The sequence below is a fragment of the Callorhinchus milii genome, unplaced genomic scaffold, assembly GCF_018977255.1.
Source record: "Callorhinchus milii isolate IMCB2004 unplaced genomic scaffold, IMCB_Cmil_1.0 Scaffold31, whole genome shotgun sequence".
Taxonomy (NCBI): domain Eukaryota; kingdom Metazoa; phylum Chordata; class Chondrichthyes; order Chimaeriformes; family Callorhinchidae; genus Callorhinchus; species Callorhinchus milii.
The window spans coordinates 2209155-2230578 of NW_024704772.1; the positions used below are offsets into that span (position 1 = coordinate 2209155).

At 57.6% G+C, this 21424-nt stretch overlaps 1 protein-coding gene across 1 annotated transcript; it reads right to left on the bottom strand.

Annotated features, from left to right (window-relative positions):
• prr12b (proline rich 12b) lies at nt 1-21096 on the bottom strand. Its single transcript, XM_042345149.1, has 16 exons — nt 20936-21096; nt 14404-14516; nt 13294-13455; nt 9327-12835; nt 7861-8440; nt 6846-7156; nt 6232-6348; nt 5293-5550; nt 4928-5044; nt 4482-4615; nt 3181-3383; nt 2571-2696; nt 2076-2173; nt 1625-1759; nt 1174-1269; nt 1-201 (listed from the first exon to the last, which is right to left on the bottom strand). Exons 1-16 carry the CDS (start codon nt 21028-21030, stop codon nt 61-63), a joined length of 6195 nt encoding a protein of 2064 aa, XP_042201083.1. The 5' UTR covers nt 21031-21096; the 3' UTR covers nt 1-60.
• Between the last annotated feature and the right edge of the window lie 328 nt (nt 21097-21424).

Consider the following 21424-nt stretch of genomic DNA (forward strand, 5'->3'; position numbering starts at 1 on the left):
GAATAGAGAGAGAGAGAGAGAGAGAGAGAGAGCCCCTGGCTGTGTTTGCAGATGTTAGGGTCACGCACACTGTTGCTGAACCTGTGTGAGGAGCTCGCTGAACGACTCGAAGAGCTTTTCCAGCCAGGTCACGTTACGCATACACTGCTGTACAATTTCCTCCTGGCCCAGGTCCTCGTTCGCTGCTGACAGGGCGTCCGTCTGGCGCGCAGAGAGGGAGGGAGGGAGGGAGGGAGGGAAGGTGTTAATAACCATAGTAAAAAATAATATCTAATAATAATCCTTGTGTTCGATGCAGCCCCTTATCACGTCTTCGAGACGTCTCAAAGCGCCTCAAGTGTTGTACACTGTAAAGTGAGTTGACTGTCTATTTTGTGGGGGTTAACGATACGCCGCGATGCAGTCACATCTCCCCATGGCTTCCCCCCACCCTCCCCCCACCACCCCACCCTCCGCGCGCACTAACACGCGCACACATTCGTGCCCCTGCACACGCCTCACCCCCCCGCACGCACTCACAACTCACCCCCCACTACACGCGCGCGCGCGCGCACACACCTACCCCCCTCACACACATCCCTGACCCACCTCCATCCCCCCCCCCACCCCACGCACACCCTCGTACACACGCAAACCTCAAAGAGATTCCCTCCTCCTTCCCTCTCCCCAGGGATAACAGACTGATTATGGGGTTTGGCGAGTTTGGGGTGAGTGAGTGAGTGAGTGAGCGAGTGAGCGAGCGAGCGAGATGGGAGTGAGTGAGATGAGAGTGAGTGAGTGAGTGAGATGGGAGTGAGTGAGATGGGAGTGAGTGAGTGAGATGGGAGTGAGATGGGAGTGAGTGAGATGGGAGTGAGTGAGATGGGAGTGAGTGAGCGAGATGGAGTGAGATGGAGTGGGTGGGTGGGTGTGTGTGTGTGGGTGTGTGGGTGTGGGTGTGTGGGTGGGTGTGTGGGTGTGGGTGTGGGTGTGTAGGTGTGGGTGGGTGTGTGTGTGGGTGTGTGGGTGTGGGGGTGTGGGTGTGTGGGTGTGGGTGGGTGTGTGGGTGGTGTGTGTGTGGGCGGTGTGGGTGTGTGTGGGTGTGTGGGTGGGTGTGTGGGTGGGTGTGTGGGTGGGTGCTGTAGGGAGCGCACGCAGCCGGAGGTGAGACGGGAGTGAAGCCTTCCCTGTTACCTGCTCTTTGCACCTCAGCAGAGTGTGATATTTGTAGTGGTGCAGAGAGTGGAACAACGTGTAGTACTGCGATTTCTCCTCCTCCGCTCGGAAATCCTGTGTGGGGGGGGGGGGGGGGGGGGGGGAGAGCAGATCATCACTGACTGGACCTGTCCGGTCTCACATCCTCCCTCCCCCTCTCCCTGCCTCCCTCCCTCCCCACGCCCGCTCTCTCTCTCTCTCTCTCTCCCCCACACCCTCCCTCCTTCCCTCGCTCGCTCCTTTCCTGCCTCACTCCCCCTCTCTCATTCCAGCACACCCTCGTTCCCCCCTCTCCCGTGGTGGCCAACCTGAGGTGCTTACGGTCTCCTCCCTCCCTCCGTCCCTCCCTCCCTAGCGCTCTGGCAGACTATCCTGCGTGAGGGTGGGTGGGGGGGGGGTTGTGGGTGCTGGGGGGGTGGCAGTGCCTCACCTGTGGCTTGGGGACTGCCTTCCTCAGGTGGTTGAGTGTTTTCCTGTTGTACGGTGTCCCACTGACTTTTAGCTTCACAGAGCTGCTCGGGCTCCCGTTTTCTACACAGAGCTGCGGAGAAGTCTGCAACGCCTCCTGAGAAAAGTCCGAGTGGGGTGGGGTGGGGTGGGTGGGGTGGGATGGGTGGGGGGGGGGGAGAGAAGTGGGGTGGGGGGTGGGGTGGGTGAGGGGTGGAATAGTGATGACAATAACCTTGGCAGGGTACGCTGGCAAAGCGCGTGGCGTAGTGTAACCCCCTTGTGGGCGAAACGCGACAGCCGATGGCGCCCGGCGACCGTCCCCGCGAACAGTCCGCAGACTGGGTGGGTTCGAGACGGGGAGGAGGTGGTGAGGGGGGGGGGGGGTTGGGGGGTTGGGTGGGGGGTGGGGGAGACGGGAGAGGGTGAAGTACCTGGAGCACGGAGCTGAGGGACACCCTCTTTGTCACTTTCTTCTTGTGTTCTGTTAAGATGCCGTCGATTTTCCTCATCGTGGGCAGGTAAAGCTCATCTGTAATGGGGGGTGTGGGGAGTGGGGGGAAAAGAGAGAGTGTGGGGGGGGGGGGGGGGTAGGTTGTCAGGTACGTCAAGAGGCCCAGTGAGCCAATCAGAGATACAGTTTTGCGCCCCCCCCCCCCATCCCACCTCCTAAACTGACACACCCAAGAAACCCCACCCCCCCAACATGTCCCCAACCCCGTCCACTCTGCCCCCAACAGACCCCCCCCCGCCCCACCTCCACCTCCACCCCCACACCTAAAACCACACCTCGCAACCGGCCCCCTCCACATCCCCCCAAACCCCACCTCCTCTGGAATCCCACCTCCTCCCTATCGTCCTCGACGCCCCCCACCCCCCCCCCCCCCACCCCACCCCACCCCACAACCCCATCCCCGCCCCAGACCCACCATTGTTGGCCTCGATGGTCTCGATCATGGCGGGGTCCAGGGCCGCGCTGACCAGCAACTCAATGTAGCTCTTGTACATCTCCTTCATGGCGCGAGTGTTGAGGATTCTGCCCGTGGGAATCCGCTCTGTGTCGGGCAGAGAGAGAGAGAGAGAGAGAGAGAGAGAGAGTCACTAAAGACCAACGGTCCGGTCCCAACAACAACAGCAACTTCGATTTGTACAGTGCCCCTCACACAGGACGGACGCACAGTGTAGAGGGAGCGTTACTGTATCTCTAACCCTGACCCGGGAGTGTGGACGGACGCACAGTGTAGAGGAGCGTTACTGTATCTCTAACCCTGACCCGGGAGTGTGGACGGACGCACAGTGTAGAGGGAGCGTTACTGTATCTCTAACCCTGACCCGGGAGTGTGGACGGACGCACAGTGTAGAGGGAGCGTTACTGTATCTCTAACCCTGACCCGGGAGTGTGGACGGACGCACAGTGTAGAGGGAGCGTTACTGTGTCTCTAACCCTGACCCGGGAGTGTGGACGGACGCACAGCGAGTGAGTGTGTGTGCGTACGTGACAATGAGATGGAGAATGACTCAGTTAGAGTTAGGACTCACCCTCTTCGCTCTGCTGGTTGGGTGTTGAGTCCGAGTCGGAGGAGGAGGGAACCTCTTTGAGCCATTTTTTCCTCTTCTTGGGTGGGGGCTCTGCTCTGGCCTTGGCGGGCCGCTGTTTGGGCTTGGACACGGGCCGGGCCGGGGGCTCAGGCTTCACCACGACTGGCACCCGGTTAGGAGTGGCTTTGGTTTGGCTCTGCCGCCTGTCAGCCCGGCAAACACAGGTTAGCAACGGCGACGCCACCACTCCACTTGCGGAGTTAGTACCTTTCACGTCGGACGGACGTCCCAAGGGTGGTGGGCAAAGGCAGCAAAGGGTACAGCACTACACTCCCAATATACACACACTACACCCACAATACCCTCACACACACACACTACACACACAATACCCTCATACACACACACACTACACACACAATACCCTCATACACACACACACTACACCCACAATACCCTCATATACACACACACACAATACCCTCATACACACACACTACACACACAATACCCTCATACACACACACACTACACCCACAATACCCTCATACACACACACACACACAATACCCTCATACACACACTACACACACAATACCCTCATACTCACACACTACACCCACAATACCCTCATACACACACGCACACACACAATACCCTCATACACACACACACACGCACAATACCCTCATACACACACACACTACACACACAATACCCTCATACTCACACACTACACCCACAATACCCTCATATACACACACACACAATACCCTCATACACACACACACTACACACAATACCCTCATACACACACATACACACACTACACACACAAGACCCTCATACTCACACACTACACCCACAATACCCTCATACACACACACACACAATACCCTCATACACACACACTACACACACAATACCCTCATACACACACACACTACACACACAATACCCTCATACACACACGCACACACACAATACCCTCATACACACACACTACACCCACAATACCCTCATACACACACACACTACACACACAAGACCCTCATACTCACACACTACACACACAATACCCTCATACTCACACACAATACCCTCATGCACACACTCACACTCACACACAAACACTCACAGCCTCACGGGTGTCAACAGAGACACACACACACAAATACTCCCAATACACACTTGCGCTCTCTATACCCTAATACGCACACACTCGCACACGCGCTCTCATACACACACTCGCCCGCTGATACGCTGACGCTCTCTCGGACGCGCGCCTGGGGATGTCGTACCTCATGGATTGCTGTGGCCGGTGCCAGGGCTTTTTGGAGCAGACCCTCACATAGTCCTTCTTGTTGACGTTCTCTAGGAACTTGACGTAGAGACGCTGGTACTCGTTCTTGGCGTGGCCGAAATAGCCGAGGTACTGGGGGGTGGGGAGAGGAGAGGGGGTATGGGGGGGGCGGGCAGGAGGTGTGGTGAGTGGTGTATGGGGGGAACAACCTCACACACCCGTCGAACCCCCTCCATCCCTCCCTCTCCAATCTCCGCACCACCCTCCCTTTGCTTTCCCCCCTCTCCAATCTCCCCTCCCTCACCCTCCGCTCCCCCCACACAATCGCCCCACCCCCTGCCCACGGACTCCCCCCCGCGGTTCCCGTTCCCCTTCACCCCCTCCCCACCCTCCCTACCTCCCCCACCCCGCCCCCCCCCCCCCCCCCTCGCTCGGTCGACTTACTTTGCTGGTTGCGCAGAACTGCCGCTGTCCATCTCTGATCTCGGGGGTGAATTTCTGGAGGAGGGCTTTTTGTACCCGCCACACAGGGGGGGGCTCCCGTCCTGTCTGTACAGCGAGCTGCGGGGAGTGGGGGGGGGGGGGGGGAGACAGGGAGAAGGCATTAACACACTGCAGGCTGTGTTTGGTCACTGATCTCAGCCCCTCTCTGCTCTGATAATAATAATAGTGACAACAACAATAATAATAAAGCATTAAAATGTCCTTTACGCTCCCAAGAGCCCGGGGTGGGTGGGGAGAGGGGGGGTGGGGAGGGGGGGGGGGGGGGTGGGGACCGGGGAAAGCCGTTTAAACCCGGAGCCGTTTACTTTAAGTGCTTTGATGTCGTCGATCTTCACGACGAACTCGTCCCTCTCGCGGAAGACGCCCTCGCCCCCGCTCTCCCCGTCCTCCTCGTCCGTCTCCCCGCAGATGGCCACCGAGTCCTGCTTCTTGGCCAAGTGCAGCGGCCGGTGCCAGGGCTTCTTACAGCAGATCCTCACGTAGTCCTTCTTCTCCACGTTCTCCAGGAACTTGACGTAGAGACGTTGGAACTTGTTCTTCACCTCCTCCCCGTACTCTATGTACTGCAGGAACAACGACAACAACAAATTACACTTGTAGAGCGCCCTTCACCCTCAGGGGCGCTGGACAATCAGGGTTCTTTGGACCTGAGCTGGGAGTTGGGGGCCAGGAGGGGTGGTGGGGGGGGGGTACGGGGTGGCCAAAGGCACGGTCGAAGAGGATGGTCTTCAGATGGGACTTGGAAGGAGGCAAGAGAGTGGGGGGCGAGGCGGAGGGATTGCGGGATGGAGTTCCAGAGCGTGGGGGCAGCGATGCTGAATGCCTGATCGCCAATGGTGGGGGCAGTGGGCGGATGAGGGAGGAACAGGAGGCTGGAACCGGCCCAGCGGAGGCAGGGGGTGGTGGAGTGAGGGTGGTGAGGAGGTCGGATGGGTAGGGAGCCCGACAACAACAACAGCAACAACAAATGACGCTGACACAGCGCGCTTCACCAAGTCGAGAGGACGTCCCGAGGCATTGGGACAGTCAGGGATTTGGACCCGAGTTGAACAGAACAGGGTTGGGATCAGGAGGGCTGGAGGGAGGGTGGGGGGTAGGAGGGTGGGGGGGACATGGAGCAGGTCGGAGCCCGCTGAGCGGAGGGAGTGAACGGGGGGAGAGGAGGAGAGAGAGAGAGATAGAGAGAGAGAGAGAGGGGAAAGGAAGGAAGGAACGGAGGGAGCGGTGGGAAGGAGGGAGATTACCTGGGGGCTGGAGCAAAATTGCCTCTTTCCCTCTCGGACTTCGGGAACAAACTGCTGCAGCGAGGATTTCTGCACCCGCCATATTGGCGGAGGCTCCTCACCAGTCTGCATGGCGAGCTGTGGGAGAGATAGAGAGAGAGAGAGCACAGGGAGAGGGACAGGGAGAGAGAGAGAGAGAGAGAGAGGGGAGTTTTAATAAAACAATCCTTGCATTTGATGTCGTTGAGACGTCTCAAAGCGCCACAGAGAATATACCGTGAAGTCGCTCGACCGCGTGTTTTGTGGGTGAAACACAGCAACCAACTGCGCGCAGACATCTTTAGAGCGTCCGCTTTGTCGCCGAAGGCACTATCGCTTCGCCGGAAAAGCGAACCGAAAGCCAATCGGCCAACAAACGGGTTCCTGCTTACCGCCGGGGAAGGCGGAGCGCCGTGCGCGGGCGCTCGCGGGCGCGCGCGCCGGTACGAGGAGACTTGCCTCGGGATTCGAACCCAGGTCCTCTCGCTTTGCAGAGCGAGAGCGCCGATCGCTGGGCTGTAGGACTACTTTCGCCCGGGGGTGTGGAGGGCGGAGGGCGGAGGGCGGAGGGCGGGAGGGTGGGGCGCAAGTCCTACCTTAAGCTCTTTAATGTCGTCGATTTTGACCACAAACTCGTCCCATTTCCGAATGGCTCCCTCGCCCCCGCTCTCGTCGTTGTCCTCGTCTGTCTCCCCGCAGATCGCCACCAGCTCCTGCTTCTTGGCCAGGACGACCGGAGGCGGAGGAGGGGGTGGCGGGGGCTCCTTCTCCTCCTCGGGGGGAGGGGGTGACGGGGGCGCGGGGGAGGGCTCCCGGGCTGGGATCGGTTCCTTGGGCAGGAGCGGGGACGGCGGCGCGGTTTGCTCCGGCTGGGAAGCTTCGGAGGGTGAAGTGCTGATCTCGGGGTCTTCCACAATCACGTTGTCTGGAAAACAGCCCCAAACCCGTCAGAGGATACAGGCGTCAGACACACACACACACGCACACACACACACACACACACTCACACACACACGGGCATACACACACACACTCATACACACGCACACTCACACACGCGCGCGCAGACATACACAGAGATATATATATACACACACGCGCGCGCAGACACACACACACACTCATACACACGCGCGCGCAGACACACACACGCGCAGACACACGCGCGCGTAGATATACACACACTCATACACACACAAGCGCACACTCATACACACACACACAGGCGCACACACACACACACACACACAAGCGCACCCTCATACACACACACAGGCGCACACGTACACACACACATACACAAGCGCACCCTCATACACACACACACAGGCGCACACACACACACACAAGCGCACCCTCATACACACACACACGCAGGCGCGGACACCCACACCCACACACAAGTGCACACTCATACACACTCGCACGCAAAATAATAACAATAACCCTCGCTTTCGACGCAGCGCCCTTCACGTCTCAAAGCGCTTCACAGGAGTCGCTGTCGCGTGGAGTGACTGTGCATCTTGCGGGCGAAACGAGGCAGCCGATCGCCGCCCACCCCCGGCGTCCCCCGCAATCAGCCGCGTGTTGGGAGATCTATCACTGTGTCGCGAACCCTGACTTGGGGGGTGTGGACGGACCCTGCAGGGTGTCTCCAGCCCGGGCCCCTCACCTGTGCTGTCGTTCTCTTGCGGTCCACGGGGTCGTAGAGCGCGGAGATGGCGGACGAGATGCTCTTCTGCAGGTCCTGGTTCTTGCTGACCGAGTCCTCCTCATCGGAGGAGAAGGAGGGGAGGGTCTCCAGGTTTTTCTTGAGGTCCTCGTCGAAGCGCTTGCAGGGGCTGGTGCAGGACATCAGGCTGTCGCTCTCACTGGCATCCAGGTTGCCCGATAGCATGGACTGAGCCATCCCGAAGACCTGGGCCGGTTGGGAGATGACCGATCCAGGCCGCCCCTTCTGGGGGCTGGAGGCCGTGGCCGGGGGCTGCTGTCTCTTTCCCGACTTGAGGAAATCCAGGAAGGAAGCCATGAATCCGGACTTCATCTCCGGCTGTTTCTCCTCCACTTCCTTGATCTTCTTCTTGATCTTCTCCTGGGTCTGGCTGTTGTCCAGGCCGCTCTCAGCCGGCAGGACCTCCTGAGTCTCCACCGCCAGAAGCTCGCTCCCCTTCAGACCAGCTTGAAGCTTGACCTTTTTTGGGGGGGGGGGGTGGGAGGGAGGGGAGGGTTCGGGTTGGGGGAAGAGAGAGGCAAAGGGTCACGTGGCAGTCACACGTAGAGGAGTAGGGAATGCGAGAGGGAATAACGGACGGAGGGAATGGGAGAGAGATGGAATGGGAGAGGGAGAGAATGGGAGAGAGAAGGAATGGGAGAGGGAAGGAATGGCAGAGGGAGGGAATGGGAGAGGGAGGGAATGGGAGAGGGAGGGAATGGGAGAGGGAGGGAATGGGAGAGGGAGGGAATGGGAGAGGGAGGGAATGGGAGAGGGAGGGAATGGGAGAGGGAGGGAATGGGAGAGGGAGGGAATGGGAGAGAGAGTGAATGGGAGAGGGAGGCAATGGGAGAGAGATGGAATGGGAGAGGGAGGGAATGGGAGAGGGAGAGAATGGTAGAGGGAGGGAATGGGAGATAGAGAGTGGGAGTGAGAGAATGGAGAAGAGGGAAATGGGAGAGACGGAGGGAGGGAAGGAGGGAGTGAGAGACAGAGGCAACAGAGGCACGCGACGTCCTCAACATCACACGTCGCAAATCTCCTTTGGATGTTTGTTTACACGCGCGCCCACAAACACCGACACGAGGCGGAGTGAAGACCCCCCGAAATAACAACCGGTAAACAACGGGTTTTATTGCACCGCACACCCCCCCCCCCCCGACTGTCCAGGGCCTTGGGACGTCCTCCCGACGTGAAAGGGCGCTGAGTAAATGCAATGTGCTGTTGGTGTTGTTGTTGTTGTTGTTGTTGACTCACAGTGACACCGGGAGCCGTATCGCACGGGGTCTGTCTCTCTCGCTCGCTCGCCCTGAGAGACCGAGATCAACAACCGAGAGAGAGAGAGGAACTTAACTCGAGGCCTTACCTTGATGGGCTTGACTTGCTTCTCCAAACCAAAGCCCTCGCTCTCCTCCTCGGCCGCCTTCTTGCCCCTCCCCCTGCCCCTCCCCCTCTTCTTGGGGGCCTCGGGAGCCACGCCTTGAGGCGGGGCATCCAAGGGGCGGATGCGAGGTCGGCCCCGGGGCCGGGGGGGGCCTTTCTCCTTGGGCTTGGAGGCCCTCTTGCTCCGGCTCTTGCCTCCGTTCAGATTGTTGGTGTTGGCGCCCGAGGAGCAGAAGTCGATGTCCGTGACTGGGCTGATGTCCATCCTGGTCCTGCAGCTGGAGATGAGGTCGGGGAGTAGATCGGGCAGCCTGCGGTTGTTCAGCCTGATGTCAGCGGGCACGTCTTCCTTCTCCTCGTCCTCAAACTCATACTCCTGGGCGTACGTCTTCTTCGCCGCCTGCGGGGGAGACTCCTTCTTCTTGAGGAGCAGCAGCGAGGACGTCTTGAGGAACTTCTTGGTCTTCAAGGAGCAAAAACTTGCCGTGGTCAGAGGCGACTTGATGTCAGCGCTGGTGGGCCCGTGGTTGGGTTGACTGGTCATCTCCAGGTGCTCCGTCTGTACCTGCTGAGCCTCCACCATCTCGGGTTTCATCGACACCGAGTCTAGGCTGAGGTGGACGCCTTGTTGGTCTCCCCCGCCCCCACCCTCTGGGGTGCAGAACCCCGAGAAGCTCTGGTTGGAGTGAATCATCTCGTAGCCGGACTTCAACCCGTCTCCCCGCTCCATCCCTTGCCCGCCCTCCTCCCCGCACCCCTGCTTGCTGTACTCCACGTTGCTGCAGGGGGCTGAGCAGAACATGTCCTCCATGCCCGGGAAGAAGTTCCTCTCCTCGTCCTGCAAGAGCGAGTCGGGGAAGCAGATGGAGGTGAGGGGCAGGTACCTCTGCTTGTTGCTCTGAGGGCTGCCGGAGCTGAACTGGTCCTTACCGTCCATCTGCTGTTGGTCGACCTGTTGGCCCGACTCCGCTCGCTCCAGCCTCATCCCGTCGCCGGACTCCGGGAGCAGGTGCTGTTGCGATTGGACCTGGACCGAGCCGGACTGGGAGAGATGCGACTCCAGGTGCATGTCCGGCTCCAGGAATTCCTGCATCTCCCGAGACTGCAGGGTCTCGGAGCGCTCCAGTTCCCCCCCCTGCAGTTGGGGGGACTGCGGGTCGGGCTGGATCTGCCGCGAGTCCATGAGGTGGACGTCCATCGATTGCGGCCGGCCGTGGCCTTGCATCTGCCGGCTCTGGAGGTGGACCTCCAACATCTGGAGCTGGGGCGACTGAGCTTCCGCCTGCAGGCGTTGGGACTCCATCAAGTGGACGTCCATAGGCGTCTGGACCTTCCTCTGCTGGGCCTGCATCTGGCTCTGAGTGTGAGTGAGCACAGACTGCAGCAGCTGGGACTGCTGGCTGGCCGGCTGATGGGACATAGGCATCTGGAGCTCGGGTGAGGAGTCCAGCATGATCTGGGAGTTCTGCTGGCTCTGCAGGATGCCATGGCTCTCCATCTGCTGGGCCTCGGACACCATGTGGTGGGCTCGGGACCCCTGCTCGGGGGTCTTCTGCAGGAAGGAGTGGGTCTGCCCGATCTCCTTGTTGGACGCGTCCATGTGGGAGGATTGGAGGTGGTCCTTGTTGATGTCCTGGCTCAGGCCGTCGATGCTGTTGGGCTGGTGGCTGTAATGGACAACCGAGGTGACCAAGGCCTCCGAGGATGACCTGCCGTGACCGCCGTACTCCTTCTGTCTCTCTCCTTTCTTCTTCTCCTTCAGGCCTTGCAGGGACATCTCGAGCACCTGGTTGTCCAAGCTGGAGTTGGTCCTGATCACGCTCTGCAGGTGATACCTCTCCTCCGTCTTGGACATCTCGTAGACCATGCCCTTGCTCGCCCGGTCCTCTCCGCACTCCACCAGGCTTTGCGCCGACACCCGGGGCGGGCTCTGAGAATCCAGGAGATGCTGGATCAGGAAATCCTCGTCATCAGTGCGCTCCGAGGAGAGCAGGTCCGAATCCGGCTTGGACTTCCCGTAAGTCGGAGTCCTCTCAAGTGGGGACTGGGAAGGCTGGAAACTCTGGGAGTGGGAGGATTGGATGAAGGAGGGCGAGAGAACGGAGGAGAGGTATTTCTGGGATTGTCCGGGAGAGGCCACGGACTGGGAACGGCTGCCGGTGGGAGACTGGAGAGGCCGGATGATCTGGGAGGGGCTAGAGTCGGACATATGGCCGGAGGCCGAGTAGACGATGGACTGTCCGTGGCTGGACATGGAGGCTGGGGAGTGACCGGTGGCGTAGCTGAGAGAGGAGCTGACGGGAGGCATCCCTTGGGAATGTGCCGGCACGTAACTCTGCACCTCGGAGACCGAGGAGTGAGGCTCCGACTGGACGCTGTAAGGTCCCACAGAGGGCAACCCCTGTAGCTGCTCAGGGGAGTAACTCTGGGCTTGGCTGACACACGACTGCAGGCCCTGGGTTTGGCCGGTCTGATAGCTCTGGGACTTGCTGACGGACGCTGTCAGGTCCTGGGATTGGCTCGAGGCGAAGCCTTGGGACTGGGTGACGGACGAGAGGTTCTGGGCCTGCGAGGTGCTGTAGGTCTGGGGTTGGTTCATGGGCGAGTAGGCCTGGGATTGGCTGGAGATAACCGAGCTAGGTTTGGGGGTGGAGGAGGAATAGTTGTGGGACTGGCCACTGCTGGAGATACTTTGGCACTTGGGGGTGGCTGTGGACCTCTGCGCCTGTCTCGAAGCCGAATAACTCTTGGATTTCGAAGAGCCGGAGGACGAGGAATAACCGGGAGACTGGATGATGGGCCTGTAGCTCTGAGAGTGTTCGCTCCGCGCTTGCGAGCTCTTCTGCTGGCTCCCCTCGCTGCTCACCGAGCTCTGGTCTCCCAGCGGGCTGCAGGCCAGGCTGGAGTGACGCGACATCTGTTGGAAACCAGCCCCGCAGCTCAGGTAGTGCTGCAGGGAGTGGTGCGAGGCCGGGAGTTGGGCCTGGGCGCTGGAGGGACGTTGGTAGTGCTTGATCACGCTGTCCTGCCTGGGCATGGCTCTCTCGATGCTGGCCGCCGGCGAGGTGGAGAACACGGAGGTGTTGTACAGCTGCGAAGCCTGCTCGCTGGGTCCGAGCGGGGAGGAGAGCAGGTTGAACTGCGACTGGAGGTGACGGGAGGCCGATTCCTGCGCCGTGCGGTAGGCGGAGGTCTGAGAGGGAAGCCCGGTGCCCAGCACGGCACTGCCGAGCCGGTCGAAGGTCAGCGAGGAAGGCACGCTGGCCTGGGAGGACTTGATGTGCAGCAGGGGGTCGTGAGGGGAGAGCAGGCCGTTGGAGCTGGGGCTGAAGGTGGCGTCCTGGAGGGTCAGCGAGGAGGTGACGGGGAAGCTTCGGCCGCTGAAGGAGGCCGGGTGCTGGTAGGCCGACAGGGCCGAGGACGTGGGGAACGTTCCCGAACCCGGGATAGCGCCCGAGATGAACAACTCGGCCGGTCCGGGCGTGTGCATGGCTGAGGGGGTCGGAGGGAGAGAGAGAGAGAGAAAGGTGGGTGGGGGGGGTGGGGGTGTGGGTGGGGGGTGGGGGTGGGGGGGAGTGAGTAAGAGGTTGAAAGGTAAGCGACTAACAACGGCGTCAAACAGAGGCGTGTGCGCGTGCCTAACGTGTCGCCCTGTCCTGTCCCGCCCGGGAATCGAACCCGGGTCCTCCTCCTCCGAGCTACAGGGCTCGACTGCCCGGCCCTAATAATAGTAATAATAATAACAATAATAGTAATAATAATAGTAATAATAATAGTAATCGCATTCGACGCGGCGCCTCGCCACGTCGCCGAGACGTCTCAAAGCGCTTCGCAGGATGTACTGCCGAGTGTAGTGACCGTGTGTATTCGCCGGCGGTGGCTGCCGCGCCCCCTGCGCCCCCGCCCGCCCGCCAACCCCCCCCCCCACGCCCGGGTAACCAATTACCAACCTGTCTGCCAGGCCGGAGGCCGGAATTGGGAGAGGAGAGAGGAGGCGGTGGGCCCGGATTGCGGGGCCCGGGATTCCAGGGCGGAGATCAGGTTCATGACGGAGGCGTCGGGGGCGGCGGTGCCCGTGTGGTGCAGCCCAGTCTCAAACAGGCCGGAGAGACCTGGCAGGAGGGGCGAGGGGTGAGACGCCCGCTCTCGCTCGCTCGCCCGCCCGCGGGCGGGGGGCGCGCACGCACACGCTCGCTCACTCACACACACGCGCGCCCGCGCACTCTCGCGCTCACTCTCTCGCCCGCTCACGCCCACTCTCGCTCACTCACACACACGCGCTCGCTCACTCACACACACACACGCACTCGCGCGGGCGCACGCTCTGGCGCTCACTCTCTCACACGCACTCGCGCGCACGCACGCCCACTCTTGCTCACTCACACACGCACTCGCGCGCACGCGCGCACTCTCGCGCTCACTCTCCCGCTCGCTCACTCACTCTCGCGTAGACTCTCACTCACTCACTCTCTTTCTCACTCACTCTCGTTCACTCACACACACACTCTCTCTCACTCACTTTCTCACACACACACACACACTCTCTCTCACACACTCTCTCTCACTCTCGTTCACTCACACACTCTCTCACTCACTCTCACTCACTTTCACACACACACTCTCTCTCACTCTCACTCACTCCTCACACACACACACACACACACACACTCTCTCACTCACCTTCACACACACACTCTCTCGCACTCTCAACTCACTCCCGTTCACCTCTCACGCACTCTTCTCACTCACTCCCCCCTTCACACAGACACACACAAAGACCTCAGACGCGCACAGATGTGCACCCGCCCGAACAAGCCCGCGCGCGGGCACCCGTGCCAACGTAAACGCGCAAGGGCCCGCACGCGCGTTTGCACGTCCGCTTAACAATAGAACGTCAGGCGAATCAACACACGTGATAGGACTCGCGCACCGACGTGCGGCGTCTCAGACGCGGGCCTGCCTGCAGATTCGGGCAGACGGACGGACAGACACACCCGCGCGCACAAGCGCAACCGCGCGCGGCCGGACACGGGCGTGCGGGTAACGTGCGCGGTGGTTACCGGCGGGGTGGTGGTTGGTGGCGTAGCCCTGGAGGGGGTGAGCGGTGGCGTAGGCCTGGCGATGCAGGATGTCCGTGTCCGGGTGGGAACCTCGAGACCCTCCGTACACCAGGCTGGAGACAGAGAGATACGACACTGGGGGCAGTTAGTGGGGGGGGTGGTCCAGGCTGTTGGGTTCCCCCCCCTCCGACCCCCTGCCCGGCCCCACACGCACTCACACGCACTCACACGCGTCCCAGAGATGGGCAATACCGCGGCCTCATCGCGTCCTCGCGGACGCCTCGCAGAACAGACCCTCCAGTGAGCGCGTTTTGCGGGCGGAACGCGGCACCCGACTGCGTCCCGACAGGCAGCCGCGGATCGAAAAGGGACCAATTTATTATTATTATTTTTTGAGGGATTATTTACCGCCACTCCCCGGGAAAAGCGATCCGCCAATCGAGGGGACAACCGTGTTCCTACTTACTGCTGGTAAACAGGCGTGTGCGGGCGCGTGTGTGCGCGTGTGTGGGGGGTGGGGGGGGGGGGGAGTAAGGAAACTTGCGAGGATCATAATTATTATTATTACTACTATGGACTGTGTATTTCGTGGGCAGTACCACCCGTCGATACTATTGAGATCGACGAAGATAAGTCTCGCGTCAATTTTACTCTTCAGCGGCAGTTCAGCCGAGAGAACGGTTCTCCACCCGATCGATTGTCAATACAAATCCAACCCCACCCCACGCGCACAGGCGGCGCGCACACGCACACGCACACGCACGCGCTCCCCACCCCAGTCGCAACGCCGCTGTGCAAAGATCTCTCGTTTTTACGTTTGCGTCTGTGCGAACGGAGCAATCGGTGGGTCTCAGCGATCGTCTGAATCGTCGTGTACGTGTCCACATGTACAAAAGGTGCAACACGCGGAGAAACCCAGAGACGTACAGAGAAGTGCACACGTCCACAGAGGTACACAGGTCAGTATACACGTACACCGAGGTGCGTAATAAGAATAATTCTTGCATCTGATACAGCCTCATCACGGCATTGAGACTCTTCAGAGCGCTTCACGGAATATACTACAAAGTGGAGTGACTGTGTATCTTCTGGGCCAAGTGCACGTAGGCAGGTACACGCCTGGGCCACTCCGCGTGCGCTAGATCAAATGCAAGGATTATTATTATTATTAATATTATGTACCTCTTTGTATGTGTGTACCGACCTGTGTACTTCTCTGTGTGTGTGTGTGTGTGCATATGTAGACACAGATGTACACAGACAGACAGGCAGGCACACGCACACAGATACCCAGGCAATTACACACACACACACACACAGATACCCAGACAATTGCACACACATACACACACAGATACCCAGACAATTGCACACACACACAGATACCCAGACAATTACACACACACACACACACAGATACCCAGACAATTACACACACACACACACAGATACCCAGACAATTACACACACACACACACAGATACCCAGACAATTACACACACACAGACAGATACCCAGACAATTGCACCCACACACACACACAGATACCCAGACAATTGCACACACACACACACAGATACCCAGACAATTACACAACACACACACACAGATACCCAGACAATTGCACACACACACACAGATACCCAGACAATTACACACACACACACACAGATACCCAGACAATTGCACACACACACACACAGACAGATACCCAGACAATTACACACACACACACAGATACCCAGACAATTACACACACACACACACACAGATACCCAGACAATTGCACACACACACAGATACCCAGACAATTGCACAACACACACACACAGATACCCAGACAATTGCACACACACACACAGATACCCAGACAATTGCACAACACACACACACAGATACCCAGACAATTACACACACACACACACAGATACCCAGACAATTACACACACACACACACAGATACCCAGACAATTGCACACATACACACACAGATACCCAGACAATTGCACACACATACACACACAGATACCCAGACAATTACACACACACGCACACAGATACCCAGACAATTACACACACACACACACAGATACCCAGACAATTACACACACACACACACAGATACCCAGACAATTGCACACACACACACACACAGATACCCAGACAATTGCACACACACACACACACAGATACCCAGACAATTGCACACACACACACACAGATACCCAGACAATTACACACACACACGCGCACACAGACAGGTCACTGGCTTAGATATAGTGCGCAATGCTCTGGGCCTGACCGGCTGAACCGGCGCTTACCTGATGTTAAGATGAATTTGTTGCAGTGATTGCATTGGATTCAATGAGTGTATTAGTAAACCCGGAGCAGGAGATCCCACGTGAGCATTAATTGGATTTACACCAGAACTGTCCGACACAACAAAACAAACCCATTCACTTCCTACGACCCACTCCCTTCGACGCAGACTCCGGCGGACGAGGTGTTGAACCCACAGTCCAGGCTGATGCTCCAATGCAGCACTGGGGGGGGGGTGTGGGGGTGGGGGGTGGTGGGGGGTGTGGGGGTGTTGCACGGTTGGAGACGCCATCCTTCGGGCGGAGCGTTAAACCTCACTCCCCGTCTGCCGCGTTCGTTCGGGTGGACCTTCGAAAGATCTCCCGCGGCACTGATCGAAAAGAGGAGTCTCTCTCTCTCTCTCTCTCTCTCTCTCTCCCTCTCCTCGGAGCGTCCGGGCCGACGATCCCTCGGGAACCGAAACCGATTCGACTCAACTCCCGCGGCCGTCTGCGGGACGACGCCTCCGCCGCCGCCGCCGCCGCCGCGCGCAGAATCGGCCGCCGGGTGTCTCCCCACAAAAACACGCGGTCGCTTTCACCCCCGCGGCGTATCCTGTGAAGCGCTCTGGGACGTCCTCCTGACTAGAGAGGTGCTGTGTCGGCCGTAAGGATTATTATTATATTATATTATATTATTTTCTAGCGAACCAACTTTCTCCCTGGAACCCTCCCCCTCTCTCCCTCCCTCCCTTCCTCCCTCCCTCCCTCGACTCGTTGTCGGACCCCGACACTGTCGAGCTCTCCGGGGACCCCTCCCCGCCTCCTGATTCCCAACCCCCACCTCGGGTGAGGATCCCTGACTGCCCCCACATCCTCCTGACGCGAGAGGCGCTGTGCAAATGTCATTCGGCGCTGTTGCTGCTGTTGTAGCTGCTGTCGAACAGATAAAATCAGTCGGTCACTTCGCAGTGAGGAGGTCGCCGCGCGCAAACCGGCTGCGCGGCGCACGGTCACTACGCTTCAGGGTGAATTCCCGCGAAGCTCTTTTCGAGGCCTCCACCGGCTCGAACGCACAGGTCATGGTCGTCGCCTCTCAACGCCATCCGCGACTGAGCCAAACGTCTCTCATCCGCTCCAACGGCGGCAATAATAACCCGCGCCTTCGAACCCGGCGCCTCATCGCGTGGCCGCGGCGTCTCGGGAGCGCTCCGCGGGACGCGCCGCGAAGAGAGCCGACCCCGTACACGGTGTGGGCGAACGGCAATATATTCCTACGTACACCAACAGCGATCAGACTCCCCGGAACGACCTCCCGAAGCGCGCGGTCCGCGGGGACGACTGCGGAAACAAGACGGCGTGCGTCCACCGGCACCGCCGCGCGCCCGCCCTCCCCGCGCCCGCCCTCCCCTCCCGCGACGGTACCGCACGCTCGGAATAAAAGTATTTGGCAAAAAAACAAATAACCTCGCACGCACGCACGCGTGAATAAATCAATCCAACGAAAGCGAGATGCCTCCTACTCGCTGCCTCCCCGGAATAATACACACACGCACGCACACGCACCACACACACGCACACCACACACGCACACGCGCACGCACACGCCGACCAACAACACAGCTCGGCCGATTCAAACCATCTTCACATTCATTTTGAGTCGAAAGACGACGATGATAATAGTGACAATGATGAACCAGAAGGGCTTCCCGGACCGGGAACCCTCTCAGCGTTCATTTCCATTTGACACAGAGAGCCCCCACACACCCCCCCACCACCCCACACCCCCCCCGAGCGCGTCCTCGAGACGGCTCAAAAGCGCCGGCCCGGGCTACGTCCGGCGGGCGGCCAAAGTGGCTCGACCCGGGAGTGTTTTGTGGACGAAACGCGACCGCAAAATGGGGAGGGGGGTGTGTGGGGGGTGTGGGGGGGGGGGTGGGGGGGGGTGGGGGGAGAGAGAGAGAGAGAGGTGGGAAGGGGGAAAGGATAGTAATAATAAAAAGAAAATGCCCCTAAAAAAATATATCTCGCGGCGGAGATTTCCAGCCGGTGATCTGATTTGAGATTGGGGTGTGGGGGGGGGGGGGGGTGGGGGGTGGGGGGGGTCCCAAATAGAATAGAGAAAGGGGGTTTGGGGATGGGGGGTGTGGGGGGGGGTGCGCTGTGTGTGTGTGTGTGTGTCTGTGTCTGTGGGTGGGGGTGTGTGGGGTGTGGGTGGGGGGGGGGTGTGTGTATGTGGGGGGGTGGGGAGGGGGGGGAATCCCAAATAGAATAGATAAGGGGGTGGGGGGGGGGGTGCGCTGTGTGTGTGTCTGTGGGTGTGTGGTGTGGGGGTGTGTGTGTGGGGGGGGGTGGGGGGTGTGTGGGGGGGGTGTGTGTGTGGGGGGGGGTGTGTGGGGGTGTGTGTGTGGGGGGGGGGGGTGTGTGGGGGTGTGTGTGGGGGTGGGGGGGGGCGGGGTGTGGGGAGTGTGGGGAGTGGGAGGAATCCCAAATGGAATAGAGAAGAGGGTAGGGGGGGGATGCTCTGTGTGTGTGTGTGTGGGTGGGGTGGTGGTGTGGGTGGGGGTGTGTGTGGGTGTGTGGGTGGGGGGGGGTAGAGGAGGAAGAAGAGAGGTGGGTGGGGTGGGGGGGGGGAGAGGGAGAGAGAGAGAGAGAGAGGGGGTGAGAGGGTTTGGGAAAGTTCAGCAAATGGCAAATGCAAACACACACAGAGAGAGAGAGAGAGAAAAAAATATCTGGAGAGAGAGAGAGAGAGAGAGGAGAGGAGAGGAGAGGAAAGAGGAGAGAAGGAGAGGGAGAGAAGGAGAAGAAGGAGAGAAAGAAAGAGAGAAAGAAAGGAGAGAGAGAGAGAGAGAGAGAAAAAAGGACTTGAACAGCAGGATCATGCCATGGAGAGAGAGGAGTGTTAGCAGAGGGGAGGGGAGGGAGTGGGAGTGGGAGTGGGGAGGGTTTATTTTTATTTTTATTTTTCATTTGCAAAGGCATATTGAGGGGGTGAGTGAGTGAGAGAGTGAGAGGAGGAGAGAGAGAGGGAGAGAGAGAGAGGTTGCAATCTGGGCCTTATCAGTACACCAATCCCTGTAACATTTTGCTTTTTAAGGCCTTTGATCTATTTCAAACCCCAACAGAGAAGGAGAGAGAGAGAGAGAGAGAGAGGAATGGATTTTGCTACAATCCCTCACGACAATGTTTCCCCCTTTCTTTTTCTTTGCTACAACACACACACACACACACACACATATGTGTATATTATACACATATATATGCACTCACATATATATATTGTGCACAGATATATCATACACACACATATATGTTATACACACACACATATACATGTTATACACACACACACAACACACATACACTCACATATATATTATACACATATATATGTTATATATATTATACATATGTATGTTATACACATATATGTTATACATATTATACATATGTATGTTATACACATATATGTTATACATATTATACATATGTATGTCACACACAGATATGTTATGTTATACATATATAGTACATACATATACACTCATATATATATTATACACATATATACACTCACATATATATATATTATACACATATATACACACACAGACTCGTATATATAATATAAATATATGTGCATATGCATCAATAAAAAATAAGCATTTTTCTTCTCTCTCTCTCTCTCTCTCTCTCTCTAATCTCTCTTTCTTTCTCTCTAAAACCCCCTACACCCACATCTCTCTCTCTCTCTCTCTCCCTCACACACACTCACACACATCTGATCACTGTGTGTGTGACTGTCTGTGTTTTGCAGAGGACCCCCAAAAAAAACACAGGAACACTCACAAACCCAAACACAGGTCCCTGTGCATTTATTTATTGACCCCCAAAAAAATCTCTCTCTCTCTCTCTCTCTCTCAGCAAATCAATCCCACCCCCACACAACACCCCCCAACCCCCCCCAACCCCCCCCCCACACCCCCACCCCCAAAAAAATCTGCAACTTTGCAAATCCACTCCAAATGGAAAGGTAACCATTTTTCCTGTGAGAGAGAGAGAGAGTGAGAGAGAGAGAGAGTGAGAGAGAGAATACAGTGTTTCCACTTTACAGAGAGAGGAAACAAAGTGACTCTCTCTCTCTCTCTCTCTCCTCTCCACCACCATCACCACCATCATTATTATTATTATTATTATTGTTATTATGGTTATTAATTCCCTGGGGGGGTTACCTGGCTTTGACTCCTGATGCTGTCCTTTCGTAGCTCCATCCTTGTCCAGTGCCTAATGGGTCTCCAAAACCAGAGGCTGAATAATTCCTATCCATTAATTTCTGAAAAATTTGGGGCTTTTTTCTTCTCTTTCCTCCTCTTCTCTCTCTCTCTCTTCTTCTTCTTCTTCTTCTTCTTCTTCTCACATATATATATATATAATCAAAAAAAATATATATATATAAATCTACATATATATATATATAAATCAGATATATATATATATGTATATATATATATATAAATGAGATATATGTAAATATATATATAGATATATATTTATATATATATATATATGATTTTTTTTTCCCCCTCCAAAAAAAAAAGGGGGAAAGGGATCTTTCTTTCTTAATGGATTGCAGAGCCCAGGGGTTGGGGGGAGGGGTTGGGGGTCACTTGCCCTCAGGTGGGGGTCTGCAGAGGGCCCCTCTTGGCCCTGAGGCTGTGGTG

Bases quoted from the DNA above. Each gene is read 5' to 3' on its own strand.
- prr12b (XM_042345149.1), bottom strand. From the start codon at position 21,030: ATGGATAGGAATTATTCAGCCTCTGGTTTTGGAGACCCATTAGGCACT. The intron at 12,836-13,293 runs GTTGGTAATTGG...CGACCCCCTCAG, and splicing joins GCCTCCGGCCTGGCAGACAG to CCATGCACACGCCCGGACCG. The intron at 4,616-4,927 runs GTAAGTCGACCG...CCCACCCCCCAG, and splicing joins AGTTCTGCGCAACCAGCAAA to TACCTCGGCTATTTCGGCCA.